The sequence below is a fragment of the Lactuca serriola genome, chromosome 5, assembly GCF_051521515.1.
Source record: "Lactuca serriola cultivar US96UC23 chromosome 5, Lser_US96UC23_V15, whole genome shotgun sequence".
NCBI lineage: Eukaryota > Viridiplantae > Streptophyta > Magnoliopsida > Asterales > Asteraceae > Lactuca > Lactuca serriola.
The window spans coordinates 308,392,416-308,416,262 of NC_136412.1; the positions used below are offsets into that span (position 1 = coordinate 308,392,416).

General features: G+C 34.7%; 1 protein-coding gene across 1 annotated transcript; it reads left to right on the forward strand.

Moving 5' to 3' along the window:
- The first annotated feature begins 15,350 nt into the window (after positions 1-15,350).
- Positions 15,351-20,970, forward strand: LOC145050736 (uncharacterized). The gene is made up of 6 exons (XM_078998938.1): positions 15,351-15,459; positions 18,276-18,355; positions 18,562-18,682; positions 19,720-19,785; positions 20,004-20,311; positions 20,401-20,970. The coding sequence occupies exons 1-6, from the start codon at positions 15,351-15,353 to the stop codon at positions 20,968-20,970; spliced, it is 1,254 nt and encodes a 417-aa protein (XP_078855064.1).
- Positions 20,971-23,847: the final 2,877 nt, after the last annotated feature.

The following is a 23,847-nucleotide window of genomic DNA, read 5'->3' on the forward strand; positions in this document are numbered from 1 at the left end:
GAAATACAATTGAAACAAGATGAAAACAAATGATTGGAAATTGGTAGGAGAGCAAGAATCACATTGCAGTAATTGGACATAGATGAATCTGCTCTACTCTTTGGCAATGAAAGCGTATGAGTGCATGATTGAATGAAACATCTGGAATGGTGAAAACAATAATCCTTGGGAATAAAAAGGTGAGTGTGCATTCTTAGAGATTAGTATTTGGTGAAGACAGTTGAATTATTTTAATTATCTTTTCAAATCACATGTGTAATTATGAGTTCGCTTATAATTTTTTGCGAGGATTGTGGTTATTTTGTTAGAATCCGTAAAGGGTGGTCATGTGGAAATGTACTTCCACTTTATATGGTCATTTTAATGAATAACTCTTTTAAAATTCTAAATAAGTTTGAAAAAGATAAAATACTTAGAATAAATATTTGCATATATTTTTTATACAGTTTCTAGTACAAAAGATAATGTTATGGTTGAGAATTATCTAAAGAAAAACATCTTTTTATCACCTCCTTTATGCATTAGCTGCATAAATGAGACACAATATTAAGTTTGTGAAACATAAAATTTAGCCATTAGACCATTGAAATATAAAACAATGTCCATATTTAGCCAAATATGGACATTAGACCAACTCCGGATGCAACGATAAAACATCCATGGTAAAAATTATAGAAGGTAATTAAAAAGAAAGCTATTTCTAATAAAATATTCTTTGCTGGTTATATATATATATATATATATATATATATATATATATATATATATATATATATATATATATATATATATATATATATACTTGTAATGTAAAAAACTAGGAATATTTTGAGAACAGCAATACAAAAACTAAAGCTAAATTCTAATTACTTTCTTCTAGAAATGGAATTTAGTTGGTATAATTTTAAATTATACGTATCATTTTATAGTAATTTCAAGAAAATTTGAGTTGGAGTTGTTTTCAACTTTGGCTAGTAGGTTGCACTCCATTTCTCTAATCCATGTGCAAAATCCCTTTCTCTTTTTCCACATATCAATTTATAATTCGTATTTAAATAAGAAACGGCTAAAAGCGTGTATTACAACGATTATTAAAAACTTCCTAAAAATTTAATGCAAATTTACAGACTAATAACTTATATGAATAAATAATAATAGAGTTTTTCTAAGAAAAACTTAATTTTATATATATATATATATATATATATATATATATATATATATATATATATATATATATATATATATATATAACCCATAAGAACCATATTTATAGAATTAATTAAATTTTTATAATAAAAATACATAATTATTAATCAATTATTTTAAATAAGAGATATACCAAAATTTTAAAGTTAGTTATAAATTAAAATTTAACATAGAGTAAATGTTTCTATAAAAAGTTTAAAATGTATTATTTAAAACTTTAACGTAATTAATTGTGATAATGATTTACCTAATATATCTTTCTAACATTTGATATAATATTCATGAGAAGTTGTATTATAGTGACAAACTAGATTATAGTCCGCGTTAAACGCGGGAAACGAATAAAAAACATATAATCGTTTATAGATATTGTATAATGATTATAAAAAATATATAGTTATTGGTATTATTGAAATGTGTAGAAAATACATTGAAAACGATAAATATATATAATCATTGAAAGATCTCTTTGTAGACATTATTTTTTGTTTTATTAGTTGAACGACTTTCCTCGTCTCATTTAGTTATGATATTTATATATTTATAAGCATTTTAATTAGACGTTCCTTGCATAATAATGTTACCTAATTTAAACATATATTGACAACCAATATACCGTTTTTTCTATTGCATTAAATATTGACAACTATTTCATTTATTCAAATAAAGTTATGTAATATAATTTATAAAATGTTAAATGTTATATAGATTTAATTTTAATATATCATCAATGGAGATTCTTTTCTAAATCATGATTGGTTTATTTTAAATTGATTATAAATATAAATGCTAGCTTTTATGTTTGTTCTTATTTATTTAGTGTTCGCAAGAACTTTCCATTAGTTTTGGTGCAACTTTGAATAATTTTAGTATATCATCAATGTAATTTGATATATCTGTCAATTATATGAAATATCAAATAATGACATTTCATTATTATTGTGATAATTTAGTTTATATATTGTATTTTCACTAATCTTAACGGTCTTATTTTTTATAATAACCGTAACGCTTTTACTAAATGTACTTTTTACAAATCTCCTAATATCTTATAATTTTTATCTTACTTTATAATTTTTCATAACTATGTTATTTTCAAGATTGACTGCTTTAATACTGTTTTTTTTTCAGTCTATTCAATTTTATACTTCATTATACAACATCATCGTTTGTATGTATTCTGAAATTCCACTTTAAAAATGCTTAATGTTTACACCTTGATATTAATTTTTTTAATAAACTCATGTAATAATTATGGAATATATATCTCATTTTAATTAACATTCACTTTCTTTATTATATCAAATTCCCCATTAAACGGATATACTTTTGGAAAATAATAATTATAATAGAGCAACATTATCTAAGACGTAAATGTTTGATATACTTTTGGAGAAAAAAAAATCAGGATCATTAAAAAAAATTTATATAAAGAAATAAAAAAAATTAAATTTGTTGAAATTATGGATGAAATTACTGGCGAATTTTTTTTTTGGAGGGAGTTGTATTTTGTAAGGTATAATAATATTACAAAATTTGAAATATCTATATTTGTTGTGTAAATTAATAAATTTTATTGTTACTATACAAAGATAAAAAAGTAGGTTGATATTATATACAAAAACATAATAATTTCAATGATATTTTAAAATCATGCCAAAATTAACCGGATTCTTATGACATAAAAATTAAAAAGAAAATCATAATCATCTCTAATATATAAAAGTAACATTTTCGTAATTAATGTCAGTTCCCAAGATAGTTAATTTTTGTTTTGTTAAATGTACCTAATATCTTTTCATGTTTATTTGAAAAGTTTCAAGTAGTGAACTGATTTCATGTAATTTGTGACAAAGAAAATCGAAATATATGAATACATACATTTGATATAGGAACAAAAAATAATCGAAAAGAATATAAAAAGCGAAAGAAGGTACTGACCTTCTAGCGCACAAGAGCGAATGTTTATAGCAGAGAATGATGATGAAGTTATAAGCAATATTAACGATGTTGTAGGAGAAGGTTTGAAGAAAAGAAACGATTGAAAATAAATGTGAGTCGCGGATTCAATGATGAATTGTATATGTATGTGATAATTTGAATATAATTTTTCGGTATTAATGATTTCCTAATAAAAAAAGATTTTATATTAATGGTTTACTAATAAAAACGGATTTATATTAATGGTTGATATTAAGACGTTGATTGAAATGATTTGCTAGTAATATGTTTTTAAAATTGACCATATTAAAATCTTCATAACTGAAAATTCAAGATGTAAAATATGGAAAGCTTTCATTGGAATTAAATACATTCCATTTCAACGAATGGAAGTTATTGATTGATGATTGAAACTAATTTATTGGAATTAAATACATTCCATATGGGGAAGATGATGTCAGCAATTTGATCTAAGGGTGGAAAAAATAAGATTGAAATACAATCAATGATTCAGATTATTTAAGATGATGTCATAAGGTTTATCTTTTAGTAATATTTAAGATGACAAAATAAAATTAAAACTATTTATTTAGTAGTGTAGATAGAGATAGAAGATAGATTTATGATGCGACTTTAATCTCCTTACTTCTTTAAGAAAACAATTACCTTTTATTTTAAATATATGTACATAAAAATGGAAAACCGTTTACCGTCATATATTAATTAGGTAGACGTACACTAAAATCTTACAGACATGAGAAAATAAGAAGTATTATTTCCTTAGTTTGACTACCGAAGAAAATGATTCTTGACCCACCATAGCAAATAGAATCAACTCTTAGAACATGTCAATATTATTGTAATACGAATGATGTAGAAGCATCAATATATATATATATATATATATATATATATATATATATATATATATATATATATATATATATATATATATATATATATATATATAGAGAGAGAGAGAGAGAGAGAGAGAGAGTTAGGTTCAAATGTTTTCATTATTTATTGTGTGTCTGTATGATTGATTCTCGATCAATCATTTTAATTATTTTAAGAAAGTAATTAATGTTTATTAAATGCAGAAGATGTAATTAATACATATTATATCTTCAACATATAATATGTATTAATTACTTTCTTAAAATAACTAAAATGATTGGTCCAGAATGGATAACGGATAAACATGTGTTTTCCAACCAAACATGTTTCCTTAAACTATGCTAATCATTATCTTAATATACACAAAAACATACTTTTTTTCGTTTTTTTTATTTTTAGAAAGCCATTATTATCGAAAAATTATTTTAAATATATCAAAATTCATAATTTTTTATTCTCTATAAATAAACATCCATATTCATATACTTTTAAGATAAAATAATTTTTTTAGAGTTTCAGCTCTCGTTATTCATAAGTGAATAAAAAAATCTATCAGATTTTGATTACAGTATATTCGTTATTTACTTATGAATAAAACGTATGCGTAACTTTTTTTTATAGTTTAAGTATCGTTCATATATGAATATGACACGCAATAAAGTTTTCTTACTTAAAATATATTTTTTACATCATCTTTCACCATGTATTATATTTATATATGAATAAAACGTATTAGTTGTTGTCATATTTTATATTTATATATGAATAAAACATTTATTAGATTTTTTTACAGGTAATTTGTTATTCATATATGAATAAGTAGTATAAATGATACTTAAACTGTAAAAAAAATTAATTATATATTTTTATTCATAACTGAATAACGAATATATTGTAGCAAAAATCTGATATATTTTTATTCACTTATGAATAACGGTAGCTGAAAATATAAAAAAAATAAATTTTTTATTTTATCTTAAAAGTATATCAATATGGATGTCTATTTGTAGAGAATAAAAAATCATGAATTTTGGTATATTTAAAATAATTTTTCGATATAAATAGCTTCTTAAAAATTAAAAAAACAAAAAAAAACTATGTTTTTGTATATATTAAAGTAATGATTATCATAGTTTAAGGAAACATTTTTTGTAGGAAACACATGTGTATTTCTTATCCATTTCCGCTGGTACAACAAAGGCTTTTGCGGCAAAATAAATGAGTGGCTGAGAACGATTCCCCTATTCTCAACCTTTTTTATTTTCTCAATTGAACTTATCTCTCTCTCTCTCTCTCTCTCTCTCTCTATATATATATATATATATATATATATATATATATATATATATATATATGTTTTCAACAAGTATTGTGTGCACATATGGACCAATCAGAATTTAGCAGAAATTAAACTTTTAAATAAATCAATAAGGGTAAATTAGTAATATTGCATGTATATTAAATAAATTCCAAAATTAAAATCAATCAAATCCCTATAAAATTGCAATCAGTTTTATACCCTACAAAAACCACTATAACACAAAAATAATCAACATGTTCTTTCCCCACAATAGCCGTCGATAAACACCAAATCGGAACCATCGATGTATCTTTCTTCATCGGAGACAATCGCATCTAGCGAGTGTATTATGATCAAGGGTATTTTTGGTACCTGATATGAAGCAAGAGACAATCGTGATCTTCCCCGACCTCCATCTTTTCACTCCAAAAAACCACTGCGATCAAGACTCATCAACAGATTTGAAACCCAAATCGGTTCCATTAAAGAAATCAAGCAAGTCGTTGTTCTTCTTCCCTTTGGCAACTGGTGCCACCGTCGGCCATCGCGCTTTGATACATCGGGCTTGTTTCCTTCTTTGCATCCAGCACAGTGTTCTCCGATCGGCACATGTATGGTATGGACGCCCCCGTTTCCCTCTTTTCATCCATCTTTGTTTCAGTTTTGATTTTTTTTTGGTTTTTTGATGGTGATTCAGTTCTTTCGGTACATCAATCGTAATTTTAAATCTCAGTTTTTTTTTTCTATGTCTTACTTATCGATTTTGTGTCTGGAATATGGTGTTAATTGGTTTATAATTTTGCAACTTGAGTCGATTGATTGGTTGTGAAATTGATTTCTGATTTTGCACCTTGAATCTAATTGCTTTCTAAAATTGTATATGATGTTTACCTTGTTGTTGAATCTGATGTTGATTTTGACATGTTAATCTGTTATGTGTAATGTGAAAGTGTAACTTCCACCCACCAGGTGTTCGACATAATGCCAACATTGCATCATTCTTCCTTAAACATTCTAGATATTCTTATGTGATAATGATTTCTTTTGATTTATTTCTAGATATTGTAAGTTATGTATACCTTAAATATTTTAAGCATTGTTGTTTACGTTTATTTATTCTTTGTAAGTTGGTTGGTAAAATGTTCACTTAAAATTATTCTACTTATTCTAATGTATGTTGTATAATAGTTAGTCTAACTACTTTTTACTTATGTTTTATGTTTTGTGTTGAATATTCTATATATTCTAATCAAGCTTCAATTGCTACAGATGATGAACGATACACTATTATTCTACTGATTCGATTGTATGTTGTATTGCTTTAATTAAAATATCACTAATCAAGTTTCTAATTGCAGCAAAACATGGACCAATTGTTGATCGATTGATGAAATACTTTTCAGTTTAAGCTAATTAAGCTAATTCTGTGAGAATGACTTTCTTTCCTCATCGTTGGGTGTTTATTCTTATCTTCAATTGTTTCATTCTTTAAGAATAGTTATTTCATTCTTTTAGAATTGTATGTATCTACTGTATTCTTCTATTTGAATAATGTGTAAAGAGTATTATAATCTTGGAGAATCACATAAGAATGATTCTGCCAAAATGCCAATCTCACAATTCTGTAGCTCCTTGTATAAAATCATTTTCATGCAATACAATTCTGACAGAATGCCAATCTCCTTTTTGCAGCTCCTTGTATAAAACCATTCTCATGCAATACAATTCTGACAAAATACCAATCTCACAAAATGTCAATCACATAGAATGCTAGCATATTTTGAAGTGGCTAAGAGGTCAAACATACACAAGACATCTAGAAACGAAACAAGAAAGTGAATGAGAATTCTTTCAAGAATGTCAATATTTTTTTTGCAAGAGATTTCAAGAATGAATGTAATTTATGTTCATAGTTGTATTCTTTAATAATGAATGTAATTACTTATTCTAAACTATTAAACTTTGTCTTATATAAAATTTATATTCATTAAAAATTATATTTTTATAATATTATGTTCATAGTTGTATACCATTCTGATAGAATTACAGAATATCATTCTAACAAAATAACATTCTGATATAATAAAATCGGTTTATGCTTACAAATTACATTTGAAATTGAATTAATTTGAAAAAAAAAATCAGATTTTTTAAATCAAAATCATTAATTATCCCACAAATCTCGATTTTTCCTTTTTTAAATTTGTCTCAATTGACTAAAATGCCCTTATGCTGAAATTTATGTGATTATATGATACATGTTACCTTATTATACTATCATAGACCCTCAGATCATGACATTTGATTATATTTCATCCAATGGTCCAGATCTGTGCATTCTGGCACACAATAGTTACTATAAACAAAATAACATAACCATATATATATATATATATATATATATATATATGTGTGTGTGTGTGTGTGTGTGTTAAAATGTTTATCATATATATTGTATGCAATAATGCACAATAACAGTTTACTAAAATTAAATTATTATTTAATCAAATAAAAATAGATACTAAATGATTTCTATAATTATATGTATATTAAATGATATTCATAATTATAATGAAACTAATTAAATTCATAATTAATATCAGCAATAATATTCTTTCAGAATGAATTTGCATCTAATTTTTCATGTATAGAATCGTATTTTGTTTCATGACTTACTCACTCAAAATACAATAAAATTGCCTAGAACATGGAAAACGAAAGTGTATTCTAGTAGAATGAGAGTTTTTCTAAAAAAAATGAGAGTATATTATAACAGAATGAGAGTGTATTCAAGTAGATTAACACTCTCATTTTTCATAGTCCATGCAACTCTGTTGTATTTTTAGTGAGTAAGTTAATAAACAAAACACGAACTCATACATGAAAACCTAGATACGAATTCATTCTAAAAGAATGTTATTGCTGACATTAATTACGAATTTAATTACTTTCCATGAGAATTATAATTATGGATATCATTTAATATACATACAATTATGGAAATCATTTAATATCTATATTCATTTAATTAAATACTTATTTAATCTTACTAAATTCCTATTGGTGTATTGTAAATGAAAACCACAAAAGATTAAGAACTCTAAGAACCACCATTAATTATATATAATACTAAATCACAAGCCCCATTGTGAATATTATTATGTTCTGATGAGTGAATTTTTTTTCTTTTTTTTGTAGCACCTGGTTCCTGGTATGTAAGATTTATCTGAGTATTTTGTATTATTGGCTTTGGACTCGGCGAGTTGGAGGCCCGACTCGCCGAGTAGAGACGAGACTTGGGACGCGGTTAAGTGGGCGACTCGGCGAGTCCGCGCTGTCTGATGAAACCCTAATTTCCAAGGGTTTGCACTTATTTAGACAACCATTTGCGCCCCAACTCCGCCCCCTTCACCCTCAGAAGCTCTCCATACATTCTAGCCCTTGTTCTTGTGAGTTTGAGGCTTTTTAGTGTGTTTCCTTGAAGTTTTTGGGAAGGAAGAGGAGTAGATCAAGAGGAAGGGAAGGAAGCCAAGCATCTTCGTGTTCTCTCAGTAATTTCTTGGAGGTATAACTCGTTTTCCCTCTGTTTCTATGCTTATTACTCCATTAAAGTCCTTCTTGAACCATGTCCCAAGCTTGGTTGTGCATTATTGGTTGATTCAAGTTGTTAGCCTTTAGATCTAGACCCTATTCACTCCCTGGAGCTTGGATCTACTGCCTTTATGGAGTCATATTGCACACAAGCCCTAGATCTACCCCTTTTGGTGCACTTTGAGCCTTAGAACCTTTATTGGTGATGATCTACACGTAAAGTTGGAAACTTTACGTGTAAACCAGGCCCTAGGAGCCCAGATCTATGAATGGCATGGACTGGATTCGAGCAAAATCGCGTATATGGCTTTTGCATGAAGCAGACTCGGCGAGTCGCTCATCTGACTCGGCGAGTCTGGTCGCGAGTCTCCGAGTTTGTCCCCTTTTCGTTGTGTCGAGTTGAGTAGTGAGTCCTGGGTGGACTCGGTGAGTTGGTAGCCGAACTCACCCATGAAGGAACTCGGCGAGTCAACGCCCTGACTCGGCGAGTTCAAGGCAATCTTCTTAGATCAAGAACAGACTCGACGAGTTGTTCATACAACTCGGCGAGTCACAACATAAATTGTTCATCGGATGAAGATGAACTCGGCGAGTAGGATGAAGGACTTGGATATCAGTTTAGAAAGAGAACTCGTCGAGTCAACGCCCAACTCGACGAGTAGAGACGGGTTGCAGGACAATTGATTGGATAAGGACTCGGCGAGTTGGGGAGCCAACTCGGCGAGTCGGGTCAACTGAAAGATGACTCTGGCTTTGACTTTTAACTTGATCAAGAGTAAAATGGTCAATTTACCCGAGGGTCAGTTAGCGGTGTTTGATTGAGTGTTTTGTGGGAATTATAGCCGGAGGATTTCCGGAGCAGCAGCAGCAGCAGACAGTCAATTCCCACACAGACCAGCAGCTATTTCGAGGTGAGTTTCCTTCCAGTAGGAACGGTTCTAAGGCACCAAGGCCGACCCGTGTAGACGAGATGTTAGCACTAGAGTGTGGGCCGAGCCCGTATCTCTTGGTTTAGTTAATTATGATATAGGTGTCGGTATGATAAGAGTTGTCTATACTTGTTGTCTGTGTGATACTTGTATATTATGAGTTAGCGGTTGAGTGTGGGCAAGGCCCGTATCTCTCCGAGAGTGGAGTGTGGGCTAGGCCCGTATCTCCCAGATAGTAGAGTGTGGGCGAGGCCCGTATCTCCCGGCTAGCGAAGTGTGGGCAGGGACCGTATCTTCACGAGGGTAGGCGAGGCCCGTATCTCTTGGCTAGCGAAGTGTGGGCAGGGCATGTATCTTCACGAGTGTGGGCGAGGCCTGTAACTCCTATCTGAATGTTGTATGTTATATGCTTGCATGGTATGAGGTATTATGGGGGAAATCACTAAGCTTTGTGCTTATAGTTTACAGTTTTGGTTTCAGGTACCTCTTCATCGAAGGGGAAGGAGCTGGCACGGTAACGGCACATCATACACACACTGGTTTCCGCACTTACGAGATTCCCCTGGGATTTATACTATGATATTTCGATTGGCTGTATGATTTGGCTTTTAGACATGGTTTATGTTGTGTTGTGGTTTGATCAAACAATGTTTTTAATTATTAATGTTTTCTAAAGTAATGTTTTAAAAACGAAATTTTTGGACTAGAAAATTGGGTCGTTACAAGTTGGTATCAGAGCCCTGGTTTGAGGGATTCGGACACACCTTCGGGGTGTGTCTGAACTCAAATCGAGGGGTCAAAATATTTTGAAAAAAGAAAACGTTTTCTAAAAGGTCAAGTAAAGTATTTTAAGAAGAAACGAAGTGTGTGATGTGCGCAACCGGCCGAGCTCAAGTAAGTATTCCCCAAAGTACCCATACAAGCTTATGTTGTGTTTGTCAGTTTTAGTAGAACGGCATGCTAGAATAGGACTAAGGATCTAGTAGTGATGCCTTATGTGCCTGCTTTATGTGCTTCAGTGTATGAAAATTGCATGCTAGAATCGAGTAGACAACAGTAGGATAGCCTGTTAGGTTATGCCTGATAGTATGAGTTTAGCTCTGTATGCTAGATCAGTTTCTCTCTATGAGAGCAGATTTGCTTGAGATTGTTCCCTTAGTTCGAATGCTGCTTGCTTTGTGCTTTGTGGGACTCCGAGTGGTGAGAGTTAGCCATTAGGTGAATACGTCACGTCACATGTGATCAGGGTTGAATAATCTTAGAGTGCTGGATTTGGCCCTATTGCGCAACTCTTGTTTGAGTCTAACCGTTGTAGGGACGAGTCTGTTACTCAAAGGATTATCCGAGCCTCACCCCATGTGATGGTATTCAGGTAATGGTTAATTGGCATTACTAGGATGCCTTCAGCAGCTGAGGACCTGGTAGGGTGGGGCCTGAGATTTCCTAGGGCAAGCCTAGGATGAGTATAACGGTAATCAGCGGTAGTGGAAGGAATCTGGTGGAGTCGAGGCAGTCCTTGAAGAAGGTACGGATAGATGTGGAAGGTAGTATGGGCCCGTACTACTAAAAGCAGAGGATCCGTACCCGAACCAAGGAAGGCCAAGATAAGACCAGAGAACTTGTAAGTAGTTGTGATCCCTCAAGAAGTATCAGTATCACTAATGATTGTTATTATGTATTGCAGAATAGTGGTACTACGATCGAGGCCGATAGATGGCGGTTCAGGAGAGGGGTCAGGTTCGGGATCAGGTTCCGAGCCAGTAGATGAGGGACTACGCGAGTTCATCGCGTCAGAGATCACCAGGGGTATCCTTGAGTCGACCCCCATTATCTTCGGGTCGATCAAGGAGGGGATCATCGAGTTGATGGAAGATCGCCTTCGGGCATTCAGGAGCGACATGGCATCTGGCCAGTCGGGATCTCGCACACTGTCCTTTAAGGACTTCAGGGGCAGCGGTGCGCCGGATTTCCATGGGGTGAAAGACCCCATTGCCGCCAGACGATGGATTGCAGACATCGAGTCTGCACAGTTGACTAGCTTCTGCCCCGAGGGGTCGAAGGTGAGGTATGCCACAGGGTGTTTACGAGACCGAGCTCGAGACTGGTGGGAGTCAGTGGGTGACTCGTTAGGAGCCTCAGCGATCGAGGCTATGACTTGGTCGGATTTTGTGACCAGATTCAGGGCAGAGTTTGCACCGGCTGTCGAGCTTCAGCAGCTGGCCAAGGAGTTTTTGGACATGAGGCAGACGACGGAGACTGTGGCGGAGATCACCGCCAAGTTCCGGGAGAGGGCTTTGTTGGTGCCCCAGTATGCGGGTGACAAGGATATGAGGAGGACCCGTTATCATGATATGCTACGGGCTGACATCTGGGAGCATGTTAGCTTTTCAGCTTACCCTACCCAGGAGTCCATGATTGCCAGGGCGAGGGAAAGGGAGATCGATTTAGAGCACATTCGGAAACGGAAAGCAGAGGCGGGGCAAGCGGTTGGGGCTTTGGGGAAGAAGCCCAGGGGATCTGATGGGAGTTTGAAAGGCCAAGGAGGACCGGGCCGCTGCGGGAAATGCGGCAGGACACATAACATCATCATATATACCAGGATACCGACCTAAACCAGGTCACGAACATAATACCATCCTAACTACCAGGATGCAGATCTAGCAGATCAATAAACATAACAAGCGAATACCCGGATACAATCCGATAAAGGGCCGACCTTGGTGCTTTAGACCCTATCGATATAGTGAGGATAACTCACCTCGCAATGCTGATCTGAACTGAAGAATTGAACTCCCGAATCGCTGCCTCACCAAAAATCCCGAACTATCCAATAATAAATACCAATTCATTACACAACATAACAATCCTAACTAAGGGGGTCCACACAATCCATCATGTCCATTCTCTTTATTGGGACAAGACCCAATACTAATTCCAAAACCTTGAAGGTCCTTATGCCAAGCCCATAATTGGCCCAATTTACCAAATTGGGCCTAATTCCAAGATCCATTATCAAGACTTGGCCCAAAACATAATATTCATAAAGTCTAGCAAAGGCCCAAAACCAACTAGTCCACAAACAACCCAAAACCCGAAGCCCAAATGCCAAAGGCCCAACAGAGGACGTACGCGAGACATACTCCTCTGGTACGCAGGGCGTACTCATCCTGATGTTGACCACCATCGGGGTGGTTGACCTAGTACACTGGGCGTTCACGGGGTTTCACCAAAACACTAATAAGTGCGTAATGGCTTAAGCACTTAAGCCCAAACTCCAGATCCATCGACCAAATGTGCCATAGGACTATAAAGTCTCGAACTTTATCACTTTGGACGTCCAGAAAGTTCTTAACACATGGTCTTAAACCATTAAGACCATCCTACTTCATGCATGAGACAAATCTAGCTATTAGGACACCATTTTTATCACTTAGGACCTCTTCTAAGGCTGGAGGGAGTGGCCTCGCCACCCCTCTCGCCAAATACTTGTTTGCCTCGCTATAGACAACTCCTTACCTCTCGTTAGGATGCATGCCAAGAAATAGTCGTTGCCAGCATAGCGAGAAAAAGAAAAGAGATTACGTTAGGAAAGAGGGCTTTTGATTAAATGTGATTGGTTGATTTTTTCTGGGGAATAATCTCCTGGTTTACTAAATGCATGGCCATCAATTTGTGAAAAACATTATTATATTTATTTTGTATTGAATAAAGAGTTCCAATAAATTATATTTATATAAATAAGAACAATCAATACATTAGTTTGTTAATTACTATTTAGAAGCAATTAAATAATAACAAACATAATTTATTTAAGTTTGAGTTTTAAAAAAATATATAATTTATTTAATATGAAATATGTATTTTAAAAAATATATTTTATTAAAGTTTGAAAAAGAAAAAAAAAATCAATGGGTGTTAAGAATGCTACCACTCCTTATGAAATGCTAAAGAAAAGTTGCTAATGATGTGGCAGCAAAAAAGATGACATGGCAGCAAAAAAATTGATGTGGCAGTGTGCTAGGAGTGTTACCACTCCTTTCAGCCTAAGGTCTGAAAGGACAACTCATTTTGTCCAAATCATAACATGCACCATTTTAGGACTTTTGGGACAAGAATGCTTCCGTAAAGCTAAAATGACTAGATCTATATCATACAAGTATAAAGTTACAAGCTTTTTACCTTCTGGAGCTTTTAGGGCACAACCCAACCTCAGATCTACAAGCTTGATCTTCTTCTCTAACTCCTTAATGCTACACATTCTTCTTAAAACATTCAAAAAGCATAAACACTCAAGGAAATGGCTAAGGTTTGGGGAAAACGACTCTAAACAGTGGAGGTTGGGGTAAGGGAGGGTCTTGTGCTCATAATGTTGCTTATATAGTCCCCAAACCCAAAATATTAGGGTTTCCTTCTGCCATGAGTACGCCCAACATACTAGGGCGCGCCTAGTACGCTCAACATACCCTTATGTACGCGTAGCGTACTCCTCCTGATCCTAATAATTGCAATTTAGCCCTTAGACTTTCATGGCTTCACCCTTCTATCCCCATGGACTATAAATGACAAATCTTCGGATGTTACAAGTGCACTTAATGACTGACCAATAAGATTTTTGGACTTTGCTTTGGCCAATAATAGCCAGGTTTTATTCTTAAAATGTTTGATGTTTGATTTCCTTCATCTCTGTTTGATTTTGCTTTCTTCTTCGCACAACCAAGTTCCGCAACGAATGTAATTTATCTAGGGGTGTCAAATCGGGTCATCGTGTCGTGTTTCTGTCTGACACGACATGACACGACAATGTTTTTTCTAACACGAACACGACACAATACCATGTTGTGTTTTTTTTCTAACTAACATGAAAACGAACCAATTAAAAACGACAAACACGACACGACACGACAAAGATAACATAATATAAAACTTAGTTTATTTAATTAATATTTAATCATACATAACACGACAAACACGAAAAACACGACAAATAAATGTTAAGTCGTGTCAATTTCGTGTCGAATTTTGAACACGAACACAACACGACACGACATCGTGTTTTTTACACTTGACACGAACACAAATTCGAATTTCATTTTCGTCCCAATTGTGTTTCGTATCATTTATTTTGTTGTGTCGTGTCGACAATTGCCACCCCTAAATTTATCGGCTTTCTTCCGGTTGACCGGACCCAAAGTTGAAATCAAATAAATTGGAGACAAACATCGGCTGTTCAGGTGCATTTTCCATCATCCGTTCTCTCCTTATTTTTGAAATTCCAAACCAAAGAAGATAAAATTTTAGTTGATTTCGATCAGAAGGAAACTCCAGGAAGCACTGCACAAGCCATTTTTCTCTAAACCACTAGAATCGACTTTCTTATTGTTGAACTTTTAGGTTATTTTTTGACTTTTAGGAAAAAAAATATGATTTCACATGTCTCAAATTGGAAATTGATTGTGTTAGTTTGCAGGGTATATCTTTTTACGATGGCATGGGATAATTTTTTTGGAGTTTGTAGGGTATATCTTTTTGCAAAGGAATGGGATAGCTTTTTGGTTTATCGATTTCACTTACAGGTTTCATCGGAGATAGGATGTGAGATTTGATCCTTAGAAACATCACACAAACGACGAACGAAGAGAAAATATGGGAGATGAACAAAAACATCAAGAAGAGGAAGTGAACAAGGACTTAGGTTAGTTCCTCCATTCCATTGACACAGACTTAATTCCTCTAATGGAAAACCTACAAGGTCCTTCTCTTTCTCACTCAAGTTTTAGCGATCGTTTTTTTATCATTGTTTGTGGGTTTTAATTCACTTTTTTTTCTTCCTAGCGCCTCGCTGTTGCACCCTCTCCTTCCTAATGCTTATAGTTCTCCATCACTCACAAGATCACAATGAATTCAAGAAACAATAAAGAATCAGAAAGCTTCTCTATTTATGGATACTTCATCTACTATGTTGTCAAAACAAATTCCAACTGCAACAATCCATTTCTTGGCATTGACTGGAAAAGTTTCCACATCTCATCTCCAACTCTTTTTGTAACGCCTGTAGATCCGGGCTACTCAATTTAGAGACGATATGCGTCAAAAATGAATTTTTGATGGAAGATTATTTAGAAGGAGTAATATTAACTAACTTGTAGTATATGTTACAAGGATTTCGTACATATAAAGAACGCTGAAATCCGAGTTATAACGAAGAAGTTATGACCTGTCGAAGTTTCGCGACAGAACCGACACGACATAGTGCGCGTAAATAGTGAATTTACGTTAGAGCGATATTTGACCTTAGCGATCTAAATGAAAGTCGCAAAATACGTTAAACCGAGAGCGTGCATAAAAGAATGTCCAAATATGACTTCGTATGAGGAAGTTATGATTTTTATAAGTTTCTGCATAACAGTATGCAGCCCGAAGTTCGAATATGAGATCGAGGGATTTCTAGCCAAAACAATCTAAACGAGAATCGAAGATCTCATCGATAGTAGTTCAACGGTAAAAAGACAGACGAAAAAGGACATCGAATGAAGAAGTTATGAGTTTATAACGGAGTTTTCCTGTCCGGACCTACTAAAAATAATATAATAAAAATTAAATTCAAAATTAGCCGACGGAGTCTAAACGAGAGTTGTAGAGCATAATCTCACCTATGCGTGCATATAAAAACGTCGATAACGGAGCTCGTATGCGAATATATTAGTTTCTGAAGTTCGGGGCGTGAACCCCGACACTGTATCAAAGTTCACGACGTGAACACAATGTGCACGATGTGAACTCAGTATTTATGACTTCTGGAGCATGACAGACCCAAGTTACGATGACGCACCTGATGACTATTGAACTCACGATATGAATATTTGAGATTCACGACGTGAATCTAGAAAAATGTCCCTATAAATAGAAATCGAAGGGCAGCCGGCCATAGTTGTTAATTCTTTGACTCTCTCACTCCCGATACCCTTTCTAGCCCTTTTGAAGCACCCAAGAAGCCCCTGTATCATCCCGAGAAGAAAAGAGTTTCAAGCCGAAGCTCTGCCCGCGAGAAGCCCGGTGTGTGAAGATATCCCGGTTTCACCAGAGAATTACTACTTGAAGAGTCGTAGTGCTGTCCGAGCATCGTCTAATCATGTGAGTGTGTAGTTACTTTCTTCTACCGCACAGATATGAAGTATTTGCTATGAAATACGTGTTATGTGTTTATACGTTGTTTGTTTACTCGATATGGATGTTGAATGAATGTTTTATACAAGGTTTTAAATGATATATATATATATATATATATATATATATATATATATGTAATTTATATCTACAAATATGTTGGGTAGAACATGGGTAGATGAAATAGTTGGTGTGTAAGGAAAGATTAGTTTGAGGATGAGACGAAAGATGATATAGATCATGAGATGAGGGTGACAAGTGAAAAATGAGTGAAACCTTTACCCAAACGATGCCCCCCCGTCATTCATCAGAGTAAGGATGACAACCACAGACTATTCTGGACAGTCCTATGGAACACTAGCAAGCTTGGAAATTGTAGGTGTTCTGGACTTGATGTTCACCGGTGTACTCTAAAAACCCTTGCAGCTATATATTTAGTGCCTTATAATAAAACGATGGTAACTATGGATTTGGTACAATGTAGATGAACCTTAGTAGCTATGGATTTAGTACTGTATAGATGAACCTTGGTAGCTATGGATTTAGTACTGTATAGATGAACCTTGGCAGCTGTGGATTTAGTGTTTGTTATAGGAACCTCGAGCAGCAATGGACTTTGTGCCAATTCCTTAGGTCAATCCTTAGGAACGAATGAAGGAAGGATAGTCGATTCTTAGGGTAAAACCTTAAGAAGTAAAGAAGGTAATGTGGATGGGTAATTGGGTTGATTGTTTGATGATTGAATATAATAATTGTATTATTGAGGGTTGAAAACACTATATGCTCACCAGGCTCCCAAGCCTGACTTACTCACTTTTCTTTGTATTACAGGTAATGGTACAAGAGTCTAAGTTGGTGGACTTGACGAGAGATTTTGGATAATAGATCAGTAGTTATAAATAAATATTGTAAGGTCTATTTTATACTGTTTATGTTTTTGGTCTGTATTGGAACATGACATCATGAGATTTTGATATTTAATGAAAATACATTTCTTTAAAGAAATGCTTTGATCAATTCTTATCACCTTTTGTTTTGGGAACAAATTCCGCAACAATTTTCTTTAAACGATTACTCTGATTTTAAAACAAAGCATAAACAAATCGGTCTTTTATGGCCGTGAAAATGGGGATGTCACACTTTTAAATACTAAAATTGCCCCTGATGTCTTTTACCCCACCCTGAGAAATATGAGGTAGGCCACGAAGATGAACATTTCATTTATTTTGATGAACAAGCGATAGGGGTGGCAAATGGGGTAGGTGGGTGGGATGATCTTGGTATTGATGATGGGAAATATGCACATGAACTTATTTTAAATTCAGTAAGTACAGTGTAAGATGAACGTAAAGGGTTTGTTAATCCTTCTACGGTTTTGTAGAAATCTTACACAAACACTAAAGCTAAAGGATCCTCAAGTGCTTGCATTATTGAACTCATAAATCACATAGTAATGATTGAATTTGCAATAATTAATTAATCAACCATGATTAATATTGTTGTTAAGTTATTATGATTGCTGTTTTGTAGGGTATTGATGCTATCAACTTTGATGATAGTGGTTTTATGGTAGTTAGAGACGGATGTTCTGTTTTTCGATCACCTGCACAACATGATTTTAATTTCACTTATCAATTGGAGAAGAATGGAAGTAATATTGATTTTTCCAAGCTCTTGTAAGGTTTGTTTACACCATCTTTTCTATTAAAATAAAACATTCCCATGTGGTTATTTTTTCAATTGATGCAAGACACATATACTGTAACACCCCAAATTATGGTATGTTATTTAATAATTATTTTTCAAGTTTTCAAGAGGAACTTGACGAGTCAGTATCCAGACTCGTCGAGTAGAGTCGGGATATTGAGCACGTTTAAGTTGGCGACTCGGCGAGTCCATATTCTGGACTCGGCGAGTCCGCCAGTCTGGATGAAACCCTCATTTTAAGGGTTTGCACCCTATTTAATCAACTTTTTTGGGACCCCAAGTCACCCCCAGAGCATCCCTCTCGAAACCCTAGAACTCTCTTAGCATTTTGTGTGTTTTGGTGTGATTCTTTGAAGATCTTGAGAGAAGAAGGAAGGTAGATCAAGAGGAGAAGAAGGAGATCCAAGATCTTTGTGATATTTCAGAGTATAGTAAGGTATAACTCGACCCTTTTATGTTTCTATGGTTTATTCCCCATTGGAACACCATTAAAGCCAGGGACGGTTTTGTAGTGGTGCCTGGTGTGGCACCGGCAACACCTAATTTTCGTATATTTAGTGTACATTTTTTCAAATTTTTTTTATATATCGGCAACTACGTAAAAAAAATTGGCAACTACAAAAAAAAAATTTGCCACCCAATTCGATCAACCAAGCCCAAAAATATATTTATAACTTAGACTTATCAATTAGTAGTCCAAAAAACCTATTAATTTTAGCCCCAAAAAAAACTAGTGTAGCCCAAAGCTCATTTGGATAATTAGATCTTTTGATCCAATTGGGAGAAGGGCAAAAAAAACTTGCGGCCAATAAGATGAATAGCAAAACAGACAGAAAAAAAATCGTTGACACAGTGAAGTCGACTTGGAGAGTTCGACAGTGAAGTCGACACAACCCTCACGATTCACGAAGACTTGCTTGGTGCTTGATGCTTCCATTGCTAATTCCTTCTAATTTCTTGAGTATCTTGTTGATTGAGTAGCAAAAATCGATTCTCAATTGTTCAATTCGACTCCAATTGACCAAGCCCTAGCTAAGAATGAAACAAGTAAGTGTTTGAAAATTGAAATTTTACCAATTTGTTTAGGTTGAAATTGCTATGTTTTTATCTTGAATTGGTGAAATTGCTATGTTTTCATTGATGTTATTGACTTATAGATTGATTTGGTAATGACGAGTCGGTTAACTCGGAAAATAGAGGGCTTTACATTGAAGTGTTAAAAGCCATTCGAGAGACTAGTGAAGATATTTTCAACAATACTTTAGAAAATGCTCCTAAGAACAATCAACTTATTTGCCCTAAAATCCAAAAAGAACTTGTGCAATGTTTTGCACAAGAAGTACTTTTGAGTATTCGTCAAGAGATTGGTCAAGATGTATTCGCTTTATTGGTTGATGAATCTAGCGATGTCTCAAAAAAGGAACAAATGGCTATTGTTTTGCGATATGTTGATAGTCTTGGATTTGTGAAAGAAAGATTCATTGGAGTTGTGCACGTGAAGGATACATCCTCTTTGAAACTCAAAAACGCCTTAAATGAAGTACTTATAAGTAATAAGTTGAGTTTTAGTCAGGTAATTTATTCTTTACTTTTTTGTCACTTCAATTTAATTTAATTAGCTTTGTGTTATATTATTTATATATTTTTCAATTTTTTTAATAGATAAGAGGACAAGGTTATGATGGGGCGAGCAATATGCGAGGGGAATTCAATGGTTTGAAAGCTTTGATATTACAAGAGAATGACATAGCTTTTTATGTACATTGCTTTGCACACCAACTTCAATTGGTGGTTGTAGCTGTAGCAAAGAAGCATGATGGTGTTAGTGACTTTTTTGAGCAAATTTCGTTGGTGGTTAATGTTGTTTGTGCCTCGTGTAAAAGAAAAGACTTGCTACGGGAACAAGCAAGACAAAGGGTGCAAAAAGGCTTAGGTAGTGGTGAACTTGAAACGGGAAGAGGGGTAAATCAAGAGACTACACTTGTTCGGGCGGGAGATACAAGATGGGGTTCACATTTCAACACACTCACAAGTCTGATGAAGTTATTTGCGGATGTTCTTGTCGTTTTAGAATTTGTGAAAGTGGATGGAGGGTCATTGGCAAACCGCCAACAAGCGTCTGGAATTTTAGCATATTTTCAATCTTATGAGTTCGTGTTTTACTTGTATATGATGTATGACATTTTACACCTCACGGGTACATTATCAAAGCAACTTCAAAAAAAGATCTAGACATTTTATAAGCGGCTTCGATGGTTAGAGGGCCAATGGACGCATTGCAATCTTTAAGAGACACGGGGTTTGCTACCATTTTGCCAAAGGTATCCTCTTTTTGTCAAACACACAATATTGCTACTCTGGAAATGCAGGATTTTTATATTGGTGCGAGAAACTGTATGACCACAAAGACCAATAGATTTCACTTTGAGGTTGAAATCTTCAACACGGTGGTAGATATGCAACTGACAGAATACCGGGATCGATTTAGTGAAACAAGCACCCAGTTACTAGAATACATGGGTGCTTTGAACCCTTGTGATTCATTTTCACAATTTGACAAATCAAAGTTGTTGAAGTTGGCTAAGTTGTACAAGTATGACTTTGATGATTCGGATTTGATAGATCTTGAAGGACAACTTGAGATATTTTATCACTCTTCCATCAAAGATGAGCGTTTTACCACTTTGAAAGGAATTTCCGAGCATTCTCGTTTGATGGTTAGTACGGGGAATCATCGGTCTTATCCTTTGGTTTATAAGCTTTTAAAGTTAGCTTTGATATTACCCGTAGCAACCGCTAGTGTAGAAAGATGTTTTTCGAAGATGAAGCTCCTGAAGACCGACTTGCGCAACAAGATTGGCGATGAGTTTTTGAACGATGCGTTGCTTTGCTATGTTGAGACCGAAGCACTTGTGAAAGTTGAGAATGAAAAGGTAATGGAACGGTTTCAAAAGATGTCCGCACGAAGAGGACAAATTTAAATTGTAATAGATGATAGATCGTTTTTATGGTTTTAACTTTTATGTAATGGATCACTTATTTGTATTAGACATAATGAATTAGTTTTTGGTTTTATATTATGTTTGACCGGAAAAAAAAATTCAGCAACACCTACTATCAATTCTTGCGTCCGTCCCTGATTAAAGCTATTTTTGAGCCATTTCTTGGCTTGGTAGTAGCATAGAGGAAACATTGAGATGAATAGCATTCGGATCTAGCTATGTTTGAGTTCCAGAAGCCTAGATCTAATACCTTTATGGAGCCATATTGCATGAAAGCCCTAGATCTACTCTTATAGTGTGCTTTGAGCCTTAAAACCTTCATTTGGTGCTTATTTACACATAAAGTTGGAAACTTTACGTGTTAAACAAGCCCTAAGAACCCAGATCTACGAATGGAATGAACTGGATTCAAGCAGAATTGAGTATATAGTGATTGCATGTATACGAATCGGCGAGTCGTTCTTCAGACTCGACGAGTCGAGTCGCAAGTCTCCTGTTTTCCCCTTTTCGAGTTATGCCGAGTGGAACCAGTGAGTGAGAAATGGACTCAGTGAGCTGGAGGTTAGACTCATTCATGGAAGAACTCGGCGAGTCAATGCCCTGACTCGGTGAGTCCAAGGCAATCTTCATGCTAAAGAACAGACTCGACAAGTTGTTCATACAACTCGGCGAGTCACAGTTAGAGTGTTCATATGTTAAAGGAGGACTCGACGAGTTGTTCATACAACTCGGCGAGTCGGATGCATATTTTCTGAGTGTTAGTATCAAAGAGGAACTCGTCGAGTCTATGCCAAACTCAACGAGTAGTAGCGAGCAGAAGCAAGAAAGTGAAAGTAAGGAATCGACGAGTCAGGTCAACTGAATGTTGACTTTGACCAATAGGTTGACTTTGACCACGGGTAAGATAGTCATTTTACCCTCAGTATTATTATCAGTATTTGATTAAGGGTACTCATGGAAATTGTAGCCGGGGTGAAGCCGGAGCCGCAACAGACAAATTCCGGAGCAATTCTTTCAGTAGCTAGGCTACGAGGTGAGTTTCCTTCCAGTAGGAACGGGTTTAAGGCCACAATGTCGGCCCGTCTAATTTATAGTAGTTTCCGGAGCTCGGTCCGATGCAGTAGTTAGAATGTTTGATGCCTTCGTGGCTCAGACAAGTTTTTCATGTTACGTGTTTCGGGTACGGCCCGACTCAGTATGCAGTCTATGTTGTTATGCTAGTTCATATGTGTATGCTATGTTATGTTCAGTAGTTCCAGACTTCGATCCGATGCAGTCACTTCCGGGCTTCGGTCCGATGCAATCAGTTCCGGGCTTCGGTCCGATGCAGTTAGTTCCGGACTTCGGTCCGATGCAGAGGGCAGGACCCTGGTTAGTTTCGGACTTTGGTCCGATGCAGTTTCTGGGCTTCGGTCTGATGTAGTGGGCGGGGCCCATTAGTTGTTTATATGTTTGTGTGGTATGTGGTAGTTTGGGGGAGCTCGCTAAGCTTTGTGCTTACAGTTTCAGTTTTGGTTTCAGGTACCTCCACAAGTAAAGGGAAGAGCTCGGGATGATGACATTGTTCACTAAGCTTTGTGCTTACAGTTTCAGTTTTGGTTTCAGGTACTTCAACCTTATTCCTGGGAGTTTTGTTCAGATACTTAGACATGATTTGATACAGTTTTGATATGACACTTTTATTATGGCTTTTGAGATACCCAACATATGGTTTTTATTATATGACATTCAGTGTTATGACTTTTATTATTATCTAAAAACAAAAAAAATTTGGGTCGTATTTTTGGGATGTTTCATATACCTAAAGACATAATTAGCACCTTAGATTGGTTTTATATTTCAAGGTCACTTATGCTATAGCTATGTCATAATTAATGGTCATTTATGCCTTATAATTATATTTCCATGTTAAAGTATAATTCTGAGTTATAAGAGGCAAAGTCAGGGTTGTTTTTATTTTTCCATTATGGAATGGATCAAAACATCACAATATAATCTGCCACGAATCATACTACCTCCTTGGTACCCTGGGTTTTGGGGTTATTTATTTTTTTCATGCCTGGTCTTATAAACTATCTTGAAATTAAAAGGTTGACTTTCTGGTCAA

Excerpts from the sequence above, each read along its gene's own strand:
- LOC145050736 (XM_078998938.1), top strand. The coding sequence starts at position 15,351 with ATGGCATGGGATAATTTTTTTGGAGTTTGTAGGGTATATCTTTTTGCA. Across the intron at positions 15,460-18,275 it reads GGTTTCATCGGAGATAGGAT|GGGTGGCAAATGGGGTAGGT; the intron begins GTGAGATTTGAT and ends AACAAGCGATAG. Across the intron at positions 19,786-20,003 it reads CCTAGCTAAGAATGAAACAA|AAAATGCTCCTAAGAACAAT; the intron begins GTAAGTGTTTGA and ends ACAATACTTTAG.